Source organism: Chrysochloris asiatica, unplaced genomic scaffold (assembly GCF_000296735.1).
Source record: "Chrysochloris asiatica unplaced genomic scaffold, ChrAsi1.0 scaffold00080, whole genome shotgun sequence".
Classification (NCBI taxonomy): Eukaryota; Metazoa; Chordata; class Mammalia; order Afrosoricida; family Chrysochloridae; genus Chrysochloris; species Chrysochloris asiatica.
In genome coordinates, this window is record NW_006408598.1 from 984,449 (window position 1) to 1,003,080 (window position 18,632).

The window sequence follows — 18,632 nt, forward strand, 5'->3', positions numbered from 1 at the left end:
ATGTGATCTTACCTGATCGCATGGCCAATGTAAGTTAGCTAGTCTCATCTGTCTTGTTTCTAATGAGCATTCTGTTTGAATTTTTTCTAAGACCGAGTTTTAAAAAATATAGTACTCAAATTTTTGAATGCATACGTTTTCTTCAACATTTTAGTTAATTTATAGTATCTCTCATGGACACATTAGTGTATTTGAATGTCTTAGAGTTAGTAGATCATCTTGGTGGTGTTTGTAAATAAACAGAGCTTTGTGGAATAAGCATTGGGCTACTAATTACAAGATCAGTGATCCAAACCCACCAACTGCTTCATGGGAGAAACATGAGACTGTCTGCTCCCATAAAGCTTTAGTCCCAGAAACCCTATGTAGGGTCACAATCAACTCAGTGGCAGTAGCTCTGGCTTTGGTTGGGTGTATATAGTGTTTTACAAAGTATTATATTATTTTCACAAAGTCCTTAAATTGGGGGAAAAGCAGGCCTACGTGAGTTGTCCCAAAATTTAGAGCTTTAGAAAGTAAAATTTTGGTACTAGAAAAAATCAATTTAAAATAGGCCATCAGAGACCTACCACTAAAATTTCAACCTGGAAGGAGCTTGCTTCTAATTGCGTTTCAGAAGTAAGCTTTTAATAGAAAGAAATACACTGCCATTTTGTTAATTTATTCCTGATGTTTTATCCATCGTATTATGGGATACATGACAGAATTTCATCCAACATTATTATTGTGGCACAGAGCACAAATAGAAAAAAATTAATTTCAGCTGTGTGAGTGAAAATGTAAAAGAATGATAGGATGGAAAGAATGTCCTGGACCATTTTTTACTCATTTAGAAAGAAAGAAGGGGAAAAAGGCTATATAAATAATTATTTAATCAATTTTTTTTCCATTTTACCTTTTTTAAGATATAAAAACAATCTGTTGACATTGTTTCATTGCTAACTACTTAATAGTGTCAGACATTTCTAGTGACCAGTAATCCATAGGTCATAGAAAAGCAAGTCTTCCTTATGCAGGTGTACCACTGTTGGATAAGGTGTAGCACTGGACCACAAGGTCAGCGGTTCAAACTAATCATTTGCTCCTCAGAAGCCTTATACAGGATTGCTGAGTCAGAATCGCCTTGATGGCACTTTTAAACAAATTTTCTCTTACATCGGACATTTAATCAGTTCAATGAATTCTTTATGTTTTACATTAAAACCTAGCATCTTAATTTATGTTTTTGACTTCCAGTGGAAATACAGAGCAAACAAACTTCATGCATTGGCTTGAATTTACTCTTTGTTCATTTTTATTCTTAATACTTTGTTCATTTTTATTCTTAATACATTAACAAGACACTGAAAGTAAGCATGTTTTCTCGCCATGAAATTCAGAGGACTCAGGAATCTTAGGTTTGGACTGTATGCAATTTCATTTGTCTCTTTCTTCAATCTGAATAGCTAAATTCATGTACCAGATTCATCTCACAATAGTCAATCTCCTTTTATTTAATGTAACATTTTAAAGCCACTGTACTGGATGGTGGAGGGCACAAAGAGGGATAAAATTCCACCCCTGCTCTCTTTCAACTTGGTTGGAAAAAGAAGTATCCGGATGTTTCATGACTCCAAGATATTTTGTAGTAGAAATTTTAGTGAAAGGGATTCCCAGGCATACTACTGTAACTCTGTTATCTTATATTGCAAATGATTTTTATTATTTTATTTAGTATTTCAATTAAATCATTGAATATTAAGAAACATTTGTCTGATTTCAATACTTTATTGCTGCAGTATATATAACAGGATCTCTTAGTTGGTTATTGGAGTGATTGTGAGATCAAAACACTAGTTAGAAGTGGATTAACTCTATTAAATAGAATTGACTTTTTTGTTGTTAGGTGATGATGAAGTCAGTGTAGAAGAAGATGAGAAAACAAAGAAAAGTCAAAAGGATGATGAAGAGCAAATTGCCAAATATAGGCAGCTCTTGCAAGTTATTCAAGACAAAGAAAAGAAGGGCAAAGAAAATGATATGGAAATGGAAATTAAGTGGGTTCCAGGTAAGAATAATACAATAAATGACCACTTGTTTTACTTCCGTTTTAGGATGTTGGATGCATTTTCTTCAGGAAAAGATTAATTAGGAAAAATAAATATTTTAAGATTCATTTTCCATAGTTGTTTTTTGTTTGTTTGTTTGTTTTTTAAAGTAACATGGTGTTAGCATAAACCTTTTAAAACTCTCTTAGGGACTAGTATATTAGACTCTTGAGAGCTTGCTCCTGATTTAGCCTGGGGAGGAATTTGCTTGCAAATGCTTATAAGATTGGTACTTTATTAAGAAGATTTAATCTTCTATTATCTTAGAGATCTGCACTACTGCCAGTGGATAATACGTAATTCTAATGTTATATATAGAGAAAGTCTGTTTTGTTAGAATTGTCTATATTCCAAAAGAACACATTACATTAACTGCTTTTTTAGGTTTGCTTCTTTTCTCAGAAAGTATTCAAAATATAAAATATTCAAAATAAGGCTGTATAAACTTACTATTGCTTGTGAAGACGTTTCTCACTTGAGATTGATGACTGATTCTAAGATATGTTGGATTTTATCTTTCAAGTCAAATATGTTAGAGTTTAGCTCAAATCTTAGAATGAACCTACAAGATGACTATATTTTAATATAAATGTTAACTTAAATTGAGGTGTTCAAGTGTCTATTTACAAAAGCAGATAAAAAGTAAATTTGATTGGCACTTTTTATAAACAGGTATGTCAGAGTTATTAAATATACATGCCAGGTGTGTATGGTACAGATAACTGAGATACTTTTCTATATCCAATGGACCAGATCTATGCATTGCCTTTATTAGTGCATTTTTGTAGGAGAGCTAGTATGCCACTGTAGGGTAAGTACTGAACTGTTAACCATAAGATTGGTGATTCACACCTATACAACATCACTATACTCTATGGCAATTAACAACAATAGGACAAATACCAAGAATTGATATTTGTTTATGTGTCTGTAATTGGAAGATTTTAGCATTACATTTTTCCTGGGTGAAACTCCATTTGATTATAGTATATTATCCTTTTTATATATGCCTCAACTTGATTTGTTGATATTTTGCTAAGAATTCTTATACCTTTACAATTTGGATGTTTAGATTTCATTTTTTGCACTATCCTTTGTTTTTGGTATCAGGGTAATTAATATTATGTGATGAAATGAGTTGGAAATTGTAACTTCTATTTGCTGTCATTGTTAAGTGCTGTCGAGCACTACATTTTTATCTTAGCGTTTTCATTCATAGAAGTAATATTTATGCCATATAAAATATTTGGAAGTAAAAATTATCTTTAATTCTATTACCCTAATTTAAGCACTATGGAGTCCTGGTGTGGCGCTGTGACTGCAAAGCTGTTTGAACTGCAAGGTCGGCGGTTCAAGCTCACCAGCTGCTACTCGGAAACCCTATATAGGGTCGTTATGGGTTGGAATAGACTCAATGGCACTTAACAACAACTTAAACACTAATACTTTGGAGTATTTATTCCCTTTCTATTTGGGGGGGGGGGGCCTGGTGTGGCGATGTGGGTTAATGACCTGGACTGCAAAGTTGGTTTGAATCACAATGTCGTCAGTTCAAGCTTACTAGCCGCTCCTCCTCAGAAACCCTATATAGGGTCACTATAGGTTGAAATCAACTTGATGGCATTTAACAAAAAATATTTTCAGCACAATTATTTTGGAGTATTATTCCCTTTTTTTTTTGCCTTCAAATAAGGTGATGTTTGTTAGGTGCCATCGAGTAGATTGTGACTCACAGCGATCCTGTGTACAACAATACAAAACACTGCCTGGTTCCTCATAATTGTTGTTATGTTTGAGCCCATTGCTATTGCCACTGCCGGCCCACCTTGCTGGGAGTCTTCCTCTTTTTCGCTGACACTCAACTTTACCAAGCATGATGTCCTTCTCTAGGGACTGGGACTGCTCCCTCTTGATAACATATTTGAAGTATGAGAAATGAATTATCACCATCCTGACTTCTAAGGAACATTCTGACTATACTTTCTTCCAAGAGAGATTTATTTGTTCTTATGTCAGTTTGTCACACTGTGGTGACTTGAGTTGCTGTGATTCTGAAAGCTATGTCACTGATAATTTAAATACCAGCAGGGTTACCCATGGTGGACAGGTTTCAAATGAACTTCCAGACAAAGACAGACTAGGAAGAAAGAGTGACGAACTACTTCCCAATATGTAGTCACTGAAAACCTTATGAATAGCAGAAAAACACTGTCAGATACAGTGCCAGAAAATGAGCTTTCAGGTTGGAAGGCAATCAAAATGAGACTGGTGAAGAGCTGCCTCCTCAAAGTAGAGTTAACTGTAGAAACACAAATGGAATAAAGCTCGCGGGAGAAAAGCCCGTTGGACCTTCATTTGCTGATGGGCCACAACTCAAAATGAAGAGAAACACCTATAAACATCCATTGAAAATCAGAACATGGAATGTACCAAGTATGAATCTGGGAAAATTGGAAGTTGTCAAAAATGAAATGGAATGCATAAACATCGATGTCTTCGGCATTAGTGAGCTGAAATGGACTGGTATTGGCCATTTTGAATCTGACAACCACATGGTTTACTATGCCGGGAATGAGAAATTGAAGAGAAATGGTGTTGCATTCGTCGTCAAAAAGAACATATCCAGATCAGTCATGAGGTACAACGATGTCTGTGATAGGATAATATCCATGCACCTACAGGGAAGCCCAGTTAATAACACTATTATTCAAATTTACGCACCAACCACTAAAGCCAGTGAGGATGGAATAGAAGAATTCTACCAGCTTCTTCAATCTGAAATTGCTCAAACATGCAATCAAGATGTATTGATCATTACTGGTGATTGGAATGCAAAGGTTGGGAGCAAAAAGTTGTTGGAAAATATTGCCTTGGTGATAGAAATGATGCTGGAGAACGCATGATAGAATTCTGCAAAACCAATGATTTGTTCATTTCAAATACCTTCTTTAGACAGCATAAGAGACAACTATACATATGGACCTCGCCAGATGGAATACATAGAAGTCAAATTGACGACATCTGTGGAAAGAGACGATGGAAAAGCTCCATATCATCAGTCAAAACAAGACCTGGGGCAGACTGTGGAACAGACCATCAATTACTCATATTCAAATTGAAACTGAAGCTGAAGAAAATGAAAACAAGTCCACGAGAGCCAAAATATGACTTTGAATATATCCCACCTGAATTTAGAGGTCATCTGAAGGACAGATTTGATACATAAAATACTAAAGACTGAAGACCAGAAGAGTTGTGGGATGACATCAAGAACATCATACATGAAGAAAGCAAAAAATCATGAAGAAGACAAGAAAGAAGAAAAAGGTCAAAATGGATGTCAGATGAGACACTGAAACTTGCTCTCCAGCATAGAGATGCTAAAGCAAATGCAAGAAAAGAGGAGGTCCAAGAGCTAAACAAATTTCAGAGATCCGCTCGAGAAGATAAAGCCAAATATTACAACAAAATGTGCAAAGATCTGGAATCAAAAAACCAAAAAGAAAACACACTCAGCATTTCTCAAGCTGGGGGAACTGAAGAAAAATTCAAGCCTCGACTTTCGTTATTGAAGGATTCTCTGAGCAAATTATTGAATGATGCATAAAGCATCAAGAGAGTATTGAAGGAATATACATGGAGTCACTAAACCAAAAGGAAATGGTTAATGTCCAGCAGTTTCAAGAAGTAGCAGATGATCAAGAGTAAATGATACTGAATGAGGAAGTCCAAGGTGCATTGAAGGATTTGGCAAAGAACAAGGCACCAGGAACTGATAGAATAAAAATTGAAATCTTTCCAGAAAGTGAGGCAGCACAGGAGGCACTCACTCATCTCTGCCAAGAAATTTGGAAGACAAGTATCTGGCCGACTGATTGGAAGAGATCCATATTTGTGCCCATTCCAAAGAGAGGTGACCCAACAGAATGCAGAAAGCATCGGCCAATCTCTTTTATATTCCATGAGAGTAAAATTTTGCTAAAGATAATACAGAAATGGCTACAATCACACATTGACAAAGAATATCCAGAGGTTTTAGCCGGATTCAGAGGAGGCCGTGGAACTAGGAATATCATTGCTGATGTCTGATGGCTTTTGGCTGAAAGCAGAGAATATCAGAAAGATATTTACCTGTGCTTTATTGACCATGCAGAGGCTTTCAGTTGTGTGGATCGTGACAAGCTATGGACAATATTGAGAATTTGAGTATTCCGGAACACTTAATTGTGCTCATGAGGAATCTGTACCTGTACAAAGAAGCAGTTGTTCGAACAGAACATGGGAACACTGAATGTTTTAAAATTAAGAAAGGTGTGCGGCAAGGTTTTATTCTTTCACCATACTTATTATTCAACCTGTATGCTGAGCAAATAATCGGAGAAACTGGGTTCTGTGAAGAAAAACATGTCATCAGGATTGGAGGAAGACTCATTAACAACCTGAGATATGCAGATGATAGAAGCTTGCCTGCTGAAAGTGAAGATGACATAAAACATTTACTGATGAAGATCAAAGAGCACAGCCTTCGTTAGGAATTGCATCTCAATGTCAAGAAAACAAAAATCCTCACCATTGGACCAGTAAACAGCATTCTGATCAATGGGGAAAAGATTGAAGTTGTCAAGGACTTCATTCTTCTTGCATCAACTATCAACTCTCCTGGAAGTAGCAGTCAGGAAATCAAACGACGTGTTGCATTAGGCAAATCTGCTGCATAATACCTTTTTAAAGCATTGAAGAGCAAAGATAGCCTGAGGACTAAGGTGCACCTGACCCAAGCCATGCTATTTTCAGTCACCTCATATGCATGTGAAAGCTGGACAGTGAATGAGGAAGACCGTAGAAGAATTAACACATTTGAGTTCTGGTGTTGGAGGAGAATATTGAAAGTGACATGGGCTGCCAAAAGAACCAGTAGATCCATTTTGGAAGAAGTGCAGCCAGAGTGCTCCTTGGAGGCTAAGATGGCCAAACTTCATCTCTCATACTTTGGAGAAGGATATCATGTTTGGTAAGGTGGAGGGAGGGTCAGAGAAAAAGAATAAGACCCCCAACGAGATGGATTGGCCAGGTGGCAGCCTCGATTGACTCAAGCATGGCAGCAGTAGTGAGGTTGGCCCAGGATCGGGCAGTGTTTCTTTCTGCTGTGCATAAAGTTGCTGTGGGTCGGTACCGACTTGATGGCACACACAGTAAGATAAGCCCTCGACCTCAAGGTCAGTTTGAACTGCAAGGTCAGTTGTTCAAACTCACCAGTCGCTCCTTGGAAATCCTATACAGGGTCACTATGTGTCGGAACTGACTCTACAGCGCATCACAATAACAACAATGACAAACTATAATCATAGTGGATAACACTGATTTATATATTCATATCAGTCTCATAAATTTTAACACTTCTTTTTCATAGTCTTTAGCTTCATTTATGTGATTAGATAGTTATTTAATTTGCTATTTCTCTGTTTTTGAATATTTAATTCCGTTTCTACTCTTGCACTATAGTGAACATTGAAAAGCAATGTGTTCTATGGCTGCTATAGATCTCAAGACCACAAATATCAGTACTTTCTTAGATCTCTTTACTTTCATCACTTGCCAAGTAAAATTGGCTTTCCTGTTTAGTGCCTTTTAATTTTAAAAACATTTTTAAACTAAGGTTTTTTGGGTGTTTTTTTTTTCCACTCTTCACTTTTCAAACGTTTCTTTGCGCATATGAGGACTAGCAGTGTGCCATAAGGCGACAATGAGAAGCTGCTGCTGGCAATCAGGCACACTCAGTAGTCAGTTACGTGACGTCCTCTCTCACACAGGAACTTTACATATGCTGTGGATCAACCTGTGGTTCTCTCACAAGCTGTTAAAACTGCCAGTGTTAAAACCTCAAATGTAAAATATGCAGATGTCAAGCATTGGGGATGTTATAAATAATCTATAGCATTTTCCATATTGAATTATTTCTATCGGATAGCATCCAAGAAGTAGAATTACTAGGAAGGGGCCTGAGTACTTTTTTGTGATTCTTGATGTTATTGTCAAATTGCTTTCCAAAAAGGTTGTACCAGCTTATAATGCCTTCAACAATGAATGATTAAGAGTAACTGTTTCATGAAATTATTAGCAACATTGGATGTTTAGTTGTTAATTGAATAGAATATTGATATTGTAACATGCAATGGGGCTTTTAAAGTCCTTAACCATACTACTAAACGTCATAGATGCAGTATATATTTAAGGTATAAGATGCAATCTTATTCCTTCATCATCCATGGTCCAGTTGTGTATATGTGTATGTGTGTAGTTGGAAAAATCTTATATGCTATATAAGCTATATCTCATATAAGTTATAGGAGATAAATAGGCAAATTTTTCTGAACCTCAGTTCATACATTTGAAAAGTGGGAATAGTAATATATTTCTTGGTTAATTTGAAATAACAAGGTTTCCTTGTAGACTAAGATTTATTGTTCATGTCATATGTGCATTTTGATCAATTTGTGTTAAGAAACATGGAGTTCTCTGTAACAGTTACTCTGAACCTCAAGACTTGGGATATTATACTTAACTAAACCACAGTGTTAGTATGAAATGCTACTAGATAACTTAGTATTTTTCTTGTTACTTCAATTTCCAGCATCATAAGCTTTTCTGAAAAAGAAGTACTCTTCATCATTAACAATTGTTGGAGTGTGGTTTCAGGGACAGTTTTGCTTGGTATATATCTTATGGTTGGCAGTTTTTATCTTTCAGAGTATTTTTTTATATGTTTCCCCATTGCCTTCTTGCTTGCATCGTTACTGCTGAGAAATTAAAACGTCATCTTTGTGTTTTTCCATTGTAGATAACATTTTATTTGCCTTGGGCTGCTTTCAGGATTCTTTCCATATCTTTGATTTGGTAGTTTGATTGTGATATATCTTGCTAATTTTCTTTTGGGGTCTTTCCTGTTTGAATGCTTATCTTCTCATCTTTTATGATAGGGAAATTTTTTTTGTTTTTTTTCCAGCAGCTCTTCAGCGATTTTTTCTATGGTTTTCTTCATCTCTTCCTGTTCTGGAATTCCAGTCACCCCTAAGTTATTTCTTTTCATGTTGTCGCACATGAATTATGGGCTTCAAATTTTTTCAGTCTTTTTTTCAGATTATATTATTTTACTAGTGTTGAGAAATTTATCTTCAGATTTACTAATTCTGGCATCCATTGATGCATGTCTACTCCTTTGCCCTTTCAGTGTACTGTCCATTTCTGGTGTCTTAGTATTGTCTGGAATTCTGTTTGCAGGTTTTATATCATTTCCAATGCTTTTGTCTATTTAGTTTGACTGTTCCTGTAGCATTTTCTGAATTCTTCCTTGTTTCCTCAACCTATCAATTGTTTGGATATACCTAAATATCATTCTCCTGAATTACTTTTCAGGTAGTTCCAGTGCTTCTTTTTCCTCAGAAACAAGCTCTGCTTCTTTGTTTTCAGTTTGAGCGGCTCTTTCTTGTTTCTTCATGTAAACAGAAATTTTCTGATGCTGTCTAGGGATTGTGGTAGTGTTGTATTTGTATTAAGTTGATGAATGTATGTTGGTGTATTCTTAGCATTCACCAACTGCCTCCTCACGGGCATGATCAAGAGATAAGCTTGTATACTTGTATTCTCTGTTCACTGTACAATTAAATTCAGAGTAGAAATAACGGATGTTGGTTGTAGGCTATAACTCTTGGTGTATAGCCGTTGGCACTATCTCTTGCCCAATTGGTGGGATTCTAGAGGGCATGACTGTGGCTTGGCTGTATAGTCATGGTTGCTATCTCCTATCAGGTGAGGAAGAAGAAAGAAAATAGAAACAAACCAGACAGCACAGTGAAAAATGAAAGTCACCTGCTTTCTCTCCACCAATAAGTAGTATGATGTACCACCCCCTGGGCTCTTGCCTTCACAGCTACCTGAGAAAGTTCATGATGGCATTTGCAGACTCACACAGATTGCCAGCTTCCTTTCCTTACTTTTTTTTCTTTACCCTACACATCCCACCTGCCCTAGTGAGTCAGTCTAGGACTGGCCAAGGTCCACTTTGCAGATTTGGAGCAGGGCCTACCCTAATAGGATTATTGTATATAGCTCGTCCCTGGGACTCACAACCTCCAAGAGATTCCGGCTGCCTGGAAAGCAGGAGATTGCTTAGGGGTGTACAAGTTTTGATTGGTTTTTCAAAGAAATGGATTAGACTATTTTGACTTACTCGCTTTTTTATATTGAATTATATAGCATGGTAGTAATAACCAAAAAACAAACGCACTGCCATTGCATTGATTCTGTGACTCCTAGTGACCCTATAGAACAGAGCCTAACTTATTCTTAGGGTTTCCGAGACTGTAAAGCTTTACAGGAGCACAGAGCCACATCTTTCTCCTTTGGAACAGCTGGTGGGTTTGAACCAGTGAACGCGCAACACTTAACACACTCACCACCGTGGCTCCTAAATATAGTAATATTAGTAGTTTAATTTCTTAAGAACAAAGTATTAAGGGAGGCAGATAACAGATATAAAGGTGTAACAACCAGAGTGAACACCTCTTGAAGATCAATATACTAGGCATTAGTGAGCTAAAATGGATTGTTATTGACTGTTTTTGATCAGGCAATCATATGGTATACTATGTTGGAACAACAAATCGAAAAGGAATGGCATCAATATTTTATGATCTATCCTGAAATGCAAGGCTGCCGGTGACAGATAATATCCGATGCCTGAAAAAAGACCAACTAAGAAAAGAGCGTTGAATAAGACAGAGCCAAGATGAGTCTTCTGAGAAACTCGCTCCTTGGTGGTCCGGAGGTGATGCTGCTTCTGGTGTCTCTGAAGATGTTCTGTTACTGTTGAACATTGGCCCACCCACTTGCAACGCCAAGAAAGCTCAACCAACAGTTTGTCTAAATATAAACTTACTATGTTAAGACATGGGGAGGGTCCTTGAATGAGAACCGCTTTTGTAGCTGGGTGCACCAGAAATTTAACAGCAGAGGAATTGAGAAAGCTCGGAACTGTGGGAAGCAACACAAGAAGTTTGACCTTGTCTTCACGTCCATCCTGAATCGGTCCACCCACACAGCCTGACTGATCCTGGAAGAGCTGGGGCAGGAGTAGGTCCCCATGGAGAGCTCCTGGAATCTCAGTGAGAGTCACTATGGAGTCTTGATTGGTCTCAATAGGGAGAAAATGGCTTTGAATCACAGTAAAGAACACATGAGGCTCTGGAGAAGGAGCCTATAACGTGACCCCAGCTCCCATTGAGGAGTCCTATCCTTACTACCAAAAGTTCTACAATGACCGGCGGTATCTCGGATGAAGATGTCATCAACATCACTCTCCCCACTGGTGTCCTCATCCTCTTGGAACTGGATGAAAACCTACATGCCATGAGGCCTCACCAGTTCCTGGGCAACCAAGAAGTGATCCAGGCAGCCATTAAGAAAGTGTAGGACCAAGGAAAAGTGAAAAGGAGCTGCTGCCAAATAAAGTCTTTGCCGAGTGCAGCCTTGGAAGAGGCTCCAGAGCAGCGATGTACAGTGTGCTATGGTACTCTTCCTCTCCCTCTGTCTCTCTTTCTCCATGAATTTGCATTTTCCAAAGCTAGGAGGTGGGGTAGAGTTTGTACAGGTAACTAATCTCTGTCTAGATAATGGTTTTAGGACGCTGGAGTGCCCATGTCATTGGACTTATGAGTGAGCTCTCGTGCAAGCCCTATTTGAATGTATTACTAACCTAGAACCCAGTTGGGCTTGATCATGGTCATATATTTCAGTGAAGGTGTGAAGTTCAAGGTGTTCCTCATTCAATAAATCACCTATATTGAGCCACCATTGCCACCCCTGAGGTGATGGCAGTGAACCAAAGATAGAACCCCTGAAGTTTGCATTGCTGTTCACTTAGTTTTCTTAAGTAGTGCACTCACCTTTATAGTTACAAAGACTTTCAGGGATGATGGGAAATCATATTAAATCATTCCGTCTACTAAAGTATTTAGTGTGAATCTTTTCCTAAAGGAAAAGTATTGCTTTGATAGTTAAAATCAGAGACCCATTGAATGGGAACATCACAGGTGAGTTCCTCTCAGCAAACAACGAAGATGGCAACAGCAGGAAGGCCCTTTAACTTGTTTCTAGTACAGGGACATGGTTTGTTTAGCGTCTGGTAGAATTCCTCTTGACCACTAGAAGTAGCAGTACATAGACAACCATACCTGTTTATGCTTTTTTTTGGTGGGGTTATTGTACTTTAATCTTGGAATACTTAAAACTGGTGTAGGAATAAAGGCCAACTAATATGGCCATTATTCAAAATTTACGTGCCAAATGCAATAGATAAATAGAATTTTTAAAATTAACTTACGTAGTCTGAATGAAATTGATCAAACATACAGTTAAAATGCTTTGAAAATTACTGGTGATCAGAATGTGAAAGTTGAAAACAGGATTGATAGCTGAAAAATACAGCTTTGGTGATAGAAATGACACTGAAGATCACAATAGCATTTTGTGAAGATCACAATAGCATTTTGTGAGATCAGATTACTCATTTTAGATACATTTTTTCCAACAAGAAACTGTGAATGTACTTCCTTCATCAGATGAAATGCTCAATAGTAAAATCAACAACATCTGTGGAATGAGAATATGGAAAAGTTCACTATCACCAGTCAAACCAAGGCCACGGACTGACTACAGAACAGACCTTTAAATGTTTCTGTGAAAGTACAAGTTGAAGCTGAAGAAAATTAAAATGGGTCCAGGAGAGCCAGAATATAACCTTGCATATTTGTTGTTAAGTACCATGGAGTCAGTTTCGATTCATAGTGACCCTGCACAGGGTTTTTAAGGCTATAAATCTTCATGGGCACAGAAAGCCTCGTCTTTCTCCCGCGAAACGGCTGGTAGTTTCGAACTGTCAGCCTTGAGGTTAGTAGCCTGATTCTTAACCACTACCCTACCAGAGCTCCTTAACCTTGTGTGTATCCCATCTGAATTTAGAAATCATCTCAAGAATAGATTTGATGCATTGAATACTGATGACTGGAGACCAGATTAGTTGTGGGATGACATCAAGAAAATGAAGAAATCAAAAGGTCATTAAAAAGAAAACAAAATGAATGTCAAAAGACACTCCAGCGTATGTTCCTGAACACAGTAATTAAAACAAATGGAAAAAATAATTGAAGTAAAAGAGCTGAGCAGATTTCGAAAGACAGCTCTGGAAGATCAAGTACTATAATGAAATATGCAAAGACCAGGATTTAGAAAATCATAAGGGAAGAATTGTTGATATTTCTCAAGCTGAAATACTTAAAGAAAAAAAAAAAACAAGCCTTGTGTTACAATACTGAAGGATTTTCAGAGTTTTCAAGGAAACTGGTGGCATGGATTAAGCATTGAGCTGCCAACGAAAATGTTGAATCCGCTAGTCAGTCTGAAGGAGAAAGATGCAGTCTGGTTCCGTAAATATTTATAACTTCAGGAACCCTGTGGAACAGTTCTCTTCTGTGTGGTGGGTTCACTATGATTTGGGATCAAATCGATACCAGTGGGAGACAGAAGAATGAACAAATCTGTTTTAGAAATACAGCCAGAATGCTCTTTAGAAATGAATATTGGAAGACTCTGTTTTACATACTTTGGACATATTATCAGAAATGCAAATCCCTGTAAAAGAACATCGTACTTAATAGAGAGTCAACAAGAGTGAGGAAGACCCTTAATAAGCTAGATTGACACAATGGCTGCAGCAGTGGACTGAAACAGCAACAAATATGAGGATGACACCGAACTGGGCAGTGTGTATTTCTGTTGTACATAGGATTGCTATGAGTCAGAGCTCATTTACTGTTGTTAGTGCCGTCGAGTCAGTTCCAATCCACATCAACCACAGTTCTAGCTGTCACATTTTTTTGTTGTTATTCAGTGCTGTTGAGTCAGTTCTGGCTCATAGCGACTCTTTGTAGGGTTCCTGAGGAGTAACTGGTGAGTTTGAGCCACTGACTTTGAAGTTCAAACCGACCTTGAGGTCCAGTACTTATCATGTTGTTGTTGTTGTTATGTGCCGTGGAGTCGGTTCTGACTCATAGCGATCCTACACAGGGTTTCCGAGGCTGTAAATCTTTACAGGAGCAGACCGCCTCATCTTTCTCCCGCAGAACCTCTTGTAGTTTCGAACTGCTGACCTTGCGGCTCACAGCCCCATTCGTAACCGCTACGCTACTAGAGCTCCTTGCTTATCACAATGTTGTTGTTGTTGTTATGTGCCGTGGAGTCGGTTCTGACTCATAGCGATCCTACACAGGGTTTCCGAGGCTGTAAATCTTTACAGGAGCAGAAAGCCTCATCTTTCTCCCGCGAAGCGGCTGGTAGTTTCGAACCGCTGACCTTAAGGTTCGCAGCCCGATTCGTAACCACTACGCTACCAGAGCTCCTTGCTTATCACATTAGGGGTGTGTTAATTAAAATGTTTGACCAAAGATAGCAGGTTAAATTTTAAGTTGATAATTTTGTATGACCTGCAGATGATGATATAAATTTTGGCAGAAAAAAAGGTTCCCCACTAGAGGTTTGAAAAAAGAGAAGATATGACATGGTTGTCTCAGAGAGTAAAGAAGAGATAACTATGTAATAGGATTACCAGGCAGCAGTAAGAGTGCACTTGTAGTTCATAGCCATGTAAAGTACAGAAAGCCAGCTTAGGTATGTATTTTATTGTGTTAATGAGTAACCTTGGGTACAGGGCACGAAAGAGTTTTAAAAGTTAAAAAACGAGAGATAGAAATGTTCAGTACTATTGGGAAAGGGTATGATACGGAAATTGTAGACTTCTTATGGTGAGAGACTTAAAGGGAATAAAAGGCCTAATGAAATGAGTAGTCACTGTGTTCCCACTCTAATCGTAGTGATATTCTAAAGTGTTGTGAGGTGAAATTGTTAGGAGCACCCAGAGCTCTAAGGTCCTGCCTTCCTCTTCCAAAGAAGGCATGGAAACCGAGTATTGTCTCCCACCCATAGGAGAAGCTGCTGCTTGACTCCAGCTGATGGGTATATGTTTGGGGTGGGGGTACATTTCTTCCTTGGCTCACTTTTTCCTCCATTATTTTCTATTGTAATCCTATTTTTATGCTGATGTCTCCTTTTTTATACTTTGTTACTTATTTTTCCCAACCTTTTCTCTTGAATAGTTCCTCTTTATGGAGTTGGATATGATTATGTAATTTTATTCCATCTTCATTCTTTTGTTAAATGTTGTGTTGGTAACAGACATCAATGACATGTACCTACAATTATGACCATTGTATTTTATATTCATTATTCCAAAATGTTTCTGGTCATTCACTTTGCTAACATTTTCATTTTTAGACCGTTCAAAACCTGTTTAGTATTTACTTTTGGCTATCTTTATTTCCATTTATTGCCAGTGTACCCACTATTTGAAATATATTCACAAGCATGGTTTTTTGGTTAGAACGTTTTTAATAACCAGATGTTTAAAATTTTGAGTTGACTAGAGGAGAACATTAAATGGAAAATTTTTTAAATAAGCTAAAAGAATTTTTAATTTGCATCATATTTTGACTGCCTAATTTCAGAAATAAGTTTTGTGTGTATAGCAGGTGAAGCAAAATGAAAATAATAATTAGTAATTCAAGTCAATTTGTATGCATTTAGTTTGAGTTTATATTTTAAGAAAACAAGAGAATATGTTGTTTTAATAGCACCACTGTTGTTTTGTATGGTCCTTCATTTAACATATTACTTTCTTGAAGCAATCTTGAGTGCCTTTTCTATTTTAATCTTTGAGAAATAATCATTTATATTACCATGTGTATATGACTAACCTTCTCAGTTAACTTTCTTACTGACTTTTTAAATTTTAATTATGCTAAAGCTACTCCTGGTATGGCTGTGTAGGATCAGCACTGGACTACAAACCCCAGCTACTCTTTGGTTGGCAGTTCAAACCCACCAGCTACTCTTTGGAAACCCTATACATGGTCACTATGAGTGAGAACCAACTCAAAGCGACCTTATACGCAACAGAACAAAACACTGCCCAGTCCCGTGCCAACCTCACATTTGTTGCTAAGCCTGAGCCCATTGCTGCTGCCACTGTGCCAATCCATCTCACTGGGGGTATTCCTCTTTTTCTCCACCTCTCCACTTTACCAAACATAATGTCCTTCTCCAGGGACTGGTTTCTTATGATAATATGTCCAAACTACAAGAGACGAAATCTGGCCATCCTGGCTTCCAAGGAGCATTCTGGCTGTACTTCTTCCAAAACAGATTAGCTTGTTCTTATGGCAATCCATGCTACTTTTAATAATCTCCTCCAACACCGTAACTCAGATGCATCAATTCTTCTGCAGTCTTCCGTACTCACTGCCCAACTTTCGCATGCATGTGAGGTTATTGAAAATACCATGGCTTGAGTCAGGTGCACCTTAGTCCTCAAACTGACATCTTTGCTCTTCACTTTAAGAAGGTCTTGTGCAGCAGAATTGCTTAGCGCAGTACATCATTTGATTTCTTGACAGCTGCTTTCATGAGTGTTATTGGTTGATCTGAGCAATGAAGTCTGTGACAACTTCAAATTTTTCTTCATTGATTATGTATATTATTTATTGGTCTAGTGGTGAGGATTTTTGTTTTCTTTACATGGAGATGCAACCCATATCAAAGGCCTTCTATCTTTATCAGTAAGTGTTTTAAGACCTCTTTCCTTTCAGCAAGCATGGTTGTATCATATGCATATTGCTGGTTTTAATAGTCTTTCTCCAATCCTGATCCCAAGTTTTTCTTCTTATAATCCAGTTTCTCGTATTATTTGCTCATCATACAGGTTGAATAATTATGGTGAGAGAACACAACCCTGGTACACACCTTTCCTAATTTTAAACCATTTGGTGTTCCCTTGTTCTGTTCAAACAAGTGCCTCTTGATCTATGTACAGATTTCACATTAGTACAGTTAAGTGTTCCAGAATGCTTACTCTCCGCAGTGTTGTCCATAGCTTGTCATGATCCACACAATACTCCTTAGTAAGGAATATAAAGTGAATTTATAAGTTAGAAAATAAATACATAATTTATTTGAAGGTGATTAACATTTGGAGATGAAATTTTGTTTTTTTAAGTAAATATTTTTCAGATTATTCAAAAGTTCAGTTTATTATTTAACATTATATAATGTTAAAACAAACATAACTTACATGAGTATTAGTAGCAAGGACACACTATAATTCAATGAATTTTGTATTTAATTCATACCATATAAAAACTCTTCCATTAAATTAGTCTAATGTAACATAGAAGCACACACTTATTTATTTATCTGATTGGAGTCCCTGTGGGGAGTGCACTAGGCTTCTAACCAAAAGCTTGGTGCCTCCATTCCATCCAGAGGTGCCTTGGAAGAAGGCCCTGGTGGTCTACTTCTATCTTAGGCCAGCTTTTCTTGAGAAGCAAAACCAGTGAAACCTACATATATGTATGTATGTGTGTGTATATTATATATATAAAAGAGATATTATGTATTATATATATAGACAAGTTTGTTGTCAAGGAAAAGCTTACAATTGTAGAGTCCCAGGTCTTCAGCAAAAGTGAGAGTCTTTCCCTCATGGCCATTTATATTGGGAGCAATCCACACCCCTAAAGAAGCATCCCGTTAACTGATTGGCTGCTAATAAGCCACTCATCGTAGAGTCACTTATGCCAGTGTTAGATTTCATCACCATGGGAATAAGCATATCTTAACTGTTGAACCACTTAACCCAAAACCCTAACTATTATAACTTCCCAAACAAATCAGCCGTTTAAAACCTTACAAAGTACATGTGGTCACCATGGGTCCGAATCAGCTTAATAACAATAGGTTTTATGTAGTAGGGTATATACATACATACATACATACATTGGCAAGGAACTAGCAGATATTCAAGCCACATTCAGACAAAGAAATGTAACAAGGCCTTTGGCTGTGGATCATGCCAAGCTATGGGCAACATTGTGTAGGAGTATTCAAGAACATTTAATTGTGCTCATGAGGAACCTGTATATAGACCAAGAGCCAGTCATTCATAGAACAAGGTGGCACTGAATGGTTTAAAATCAGAAAAGGTGTGTGCCAGGGCTGTAGTCTTTCACCATACTTAACCAATCTGTACACTGAGTAAATAATCAGACCATTTGGATTATACAATGAAGAGCCTGGCGTTACGATTGGGAGAAGACTCATTAAACTGCGATATGCAGATGATGTGACCTTGCTTGCTGAAAGTGAAGAGAACTTAAAAGACTTACTGTTGGAAATCAAAGACTACAGCCTTCAGTATGGGTCGCACCTAGTGGAGAGAAAACAAAAATCCTCACCATGATAAATAGACAAAAGATTGAAGTTGTCAAAGACTTCATTTTTCTTGAATCTACTTGTCAACACTTATGGAAGCAGCAGTCAGGATACCAAAGCATGTGTTACATTAGGCAAATCTGTTGCACAAGACCTCTTTAAAGTGTACAA

General features: G+C 37.5%; 1 protein-coding gene across 1 annotated transcript in view; it reads left to right on the top strand.

The window, feature by feature from the left end:
* ESF1 (ESF1, nucleolar pre-rRNA processing protein, homolog (S. cerevisiae)) overlaps positions 1 to 18,632 on the top strand; it is a 95,622-nt gene that overhangs the window by 34,340 nt on the left and 42,650 nt on the right. The window contains exon 8 of the mRNA XM_006865620.1: positions 1,886 to 2,047. Within this exon, the coding sequence (XP_006865682.1) occupies positions 1,886 to 2,047 (162 nt within the window). The remainder of the gene's footprint in view (positions 1 to 1,885; positions 2,048 to 18,632) is intronic.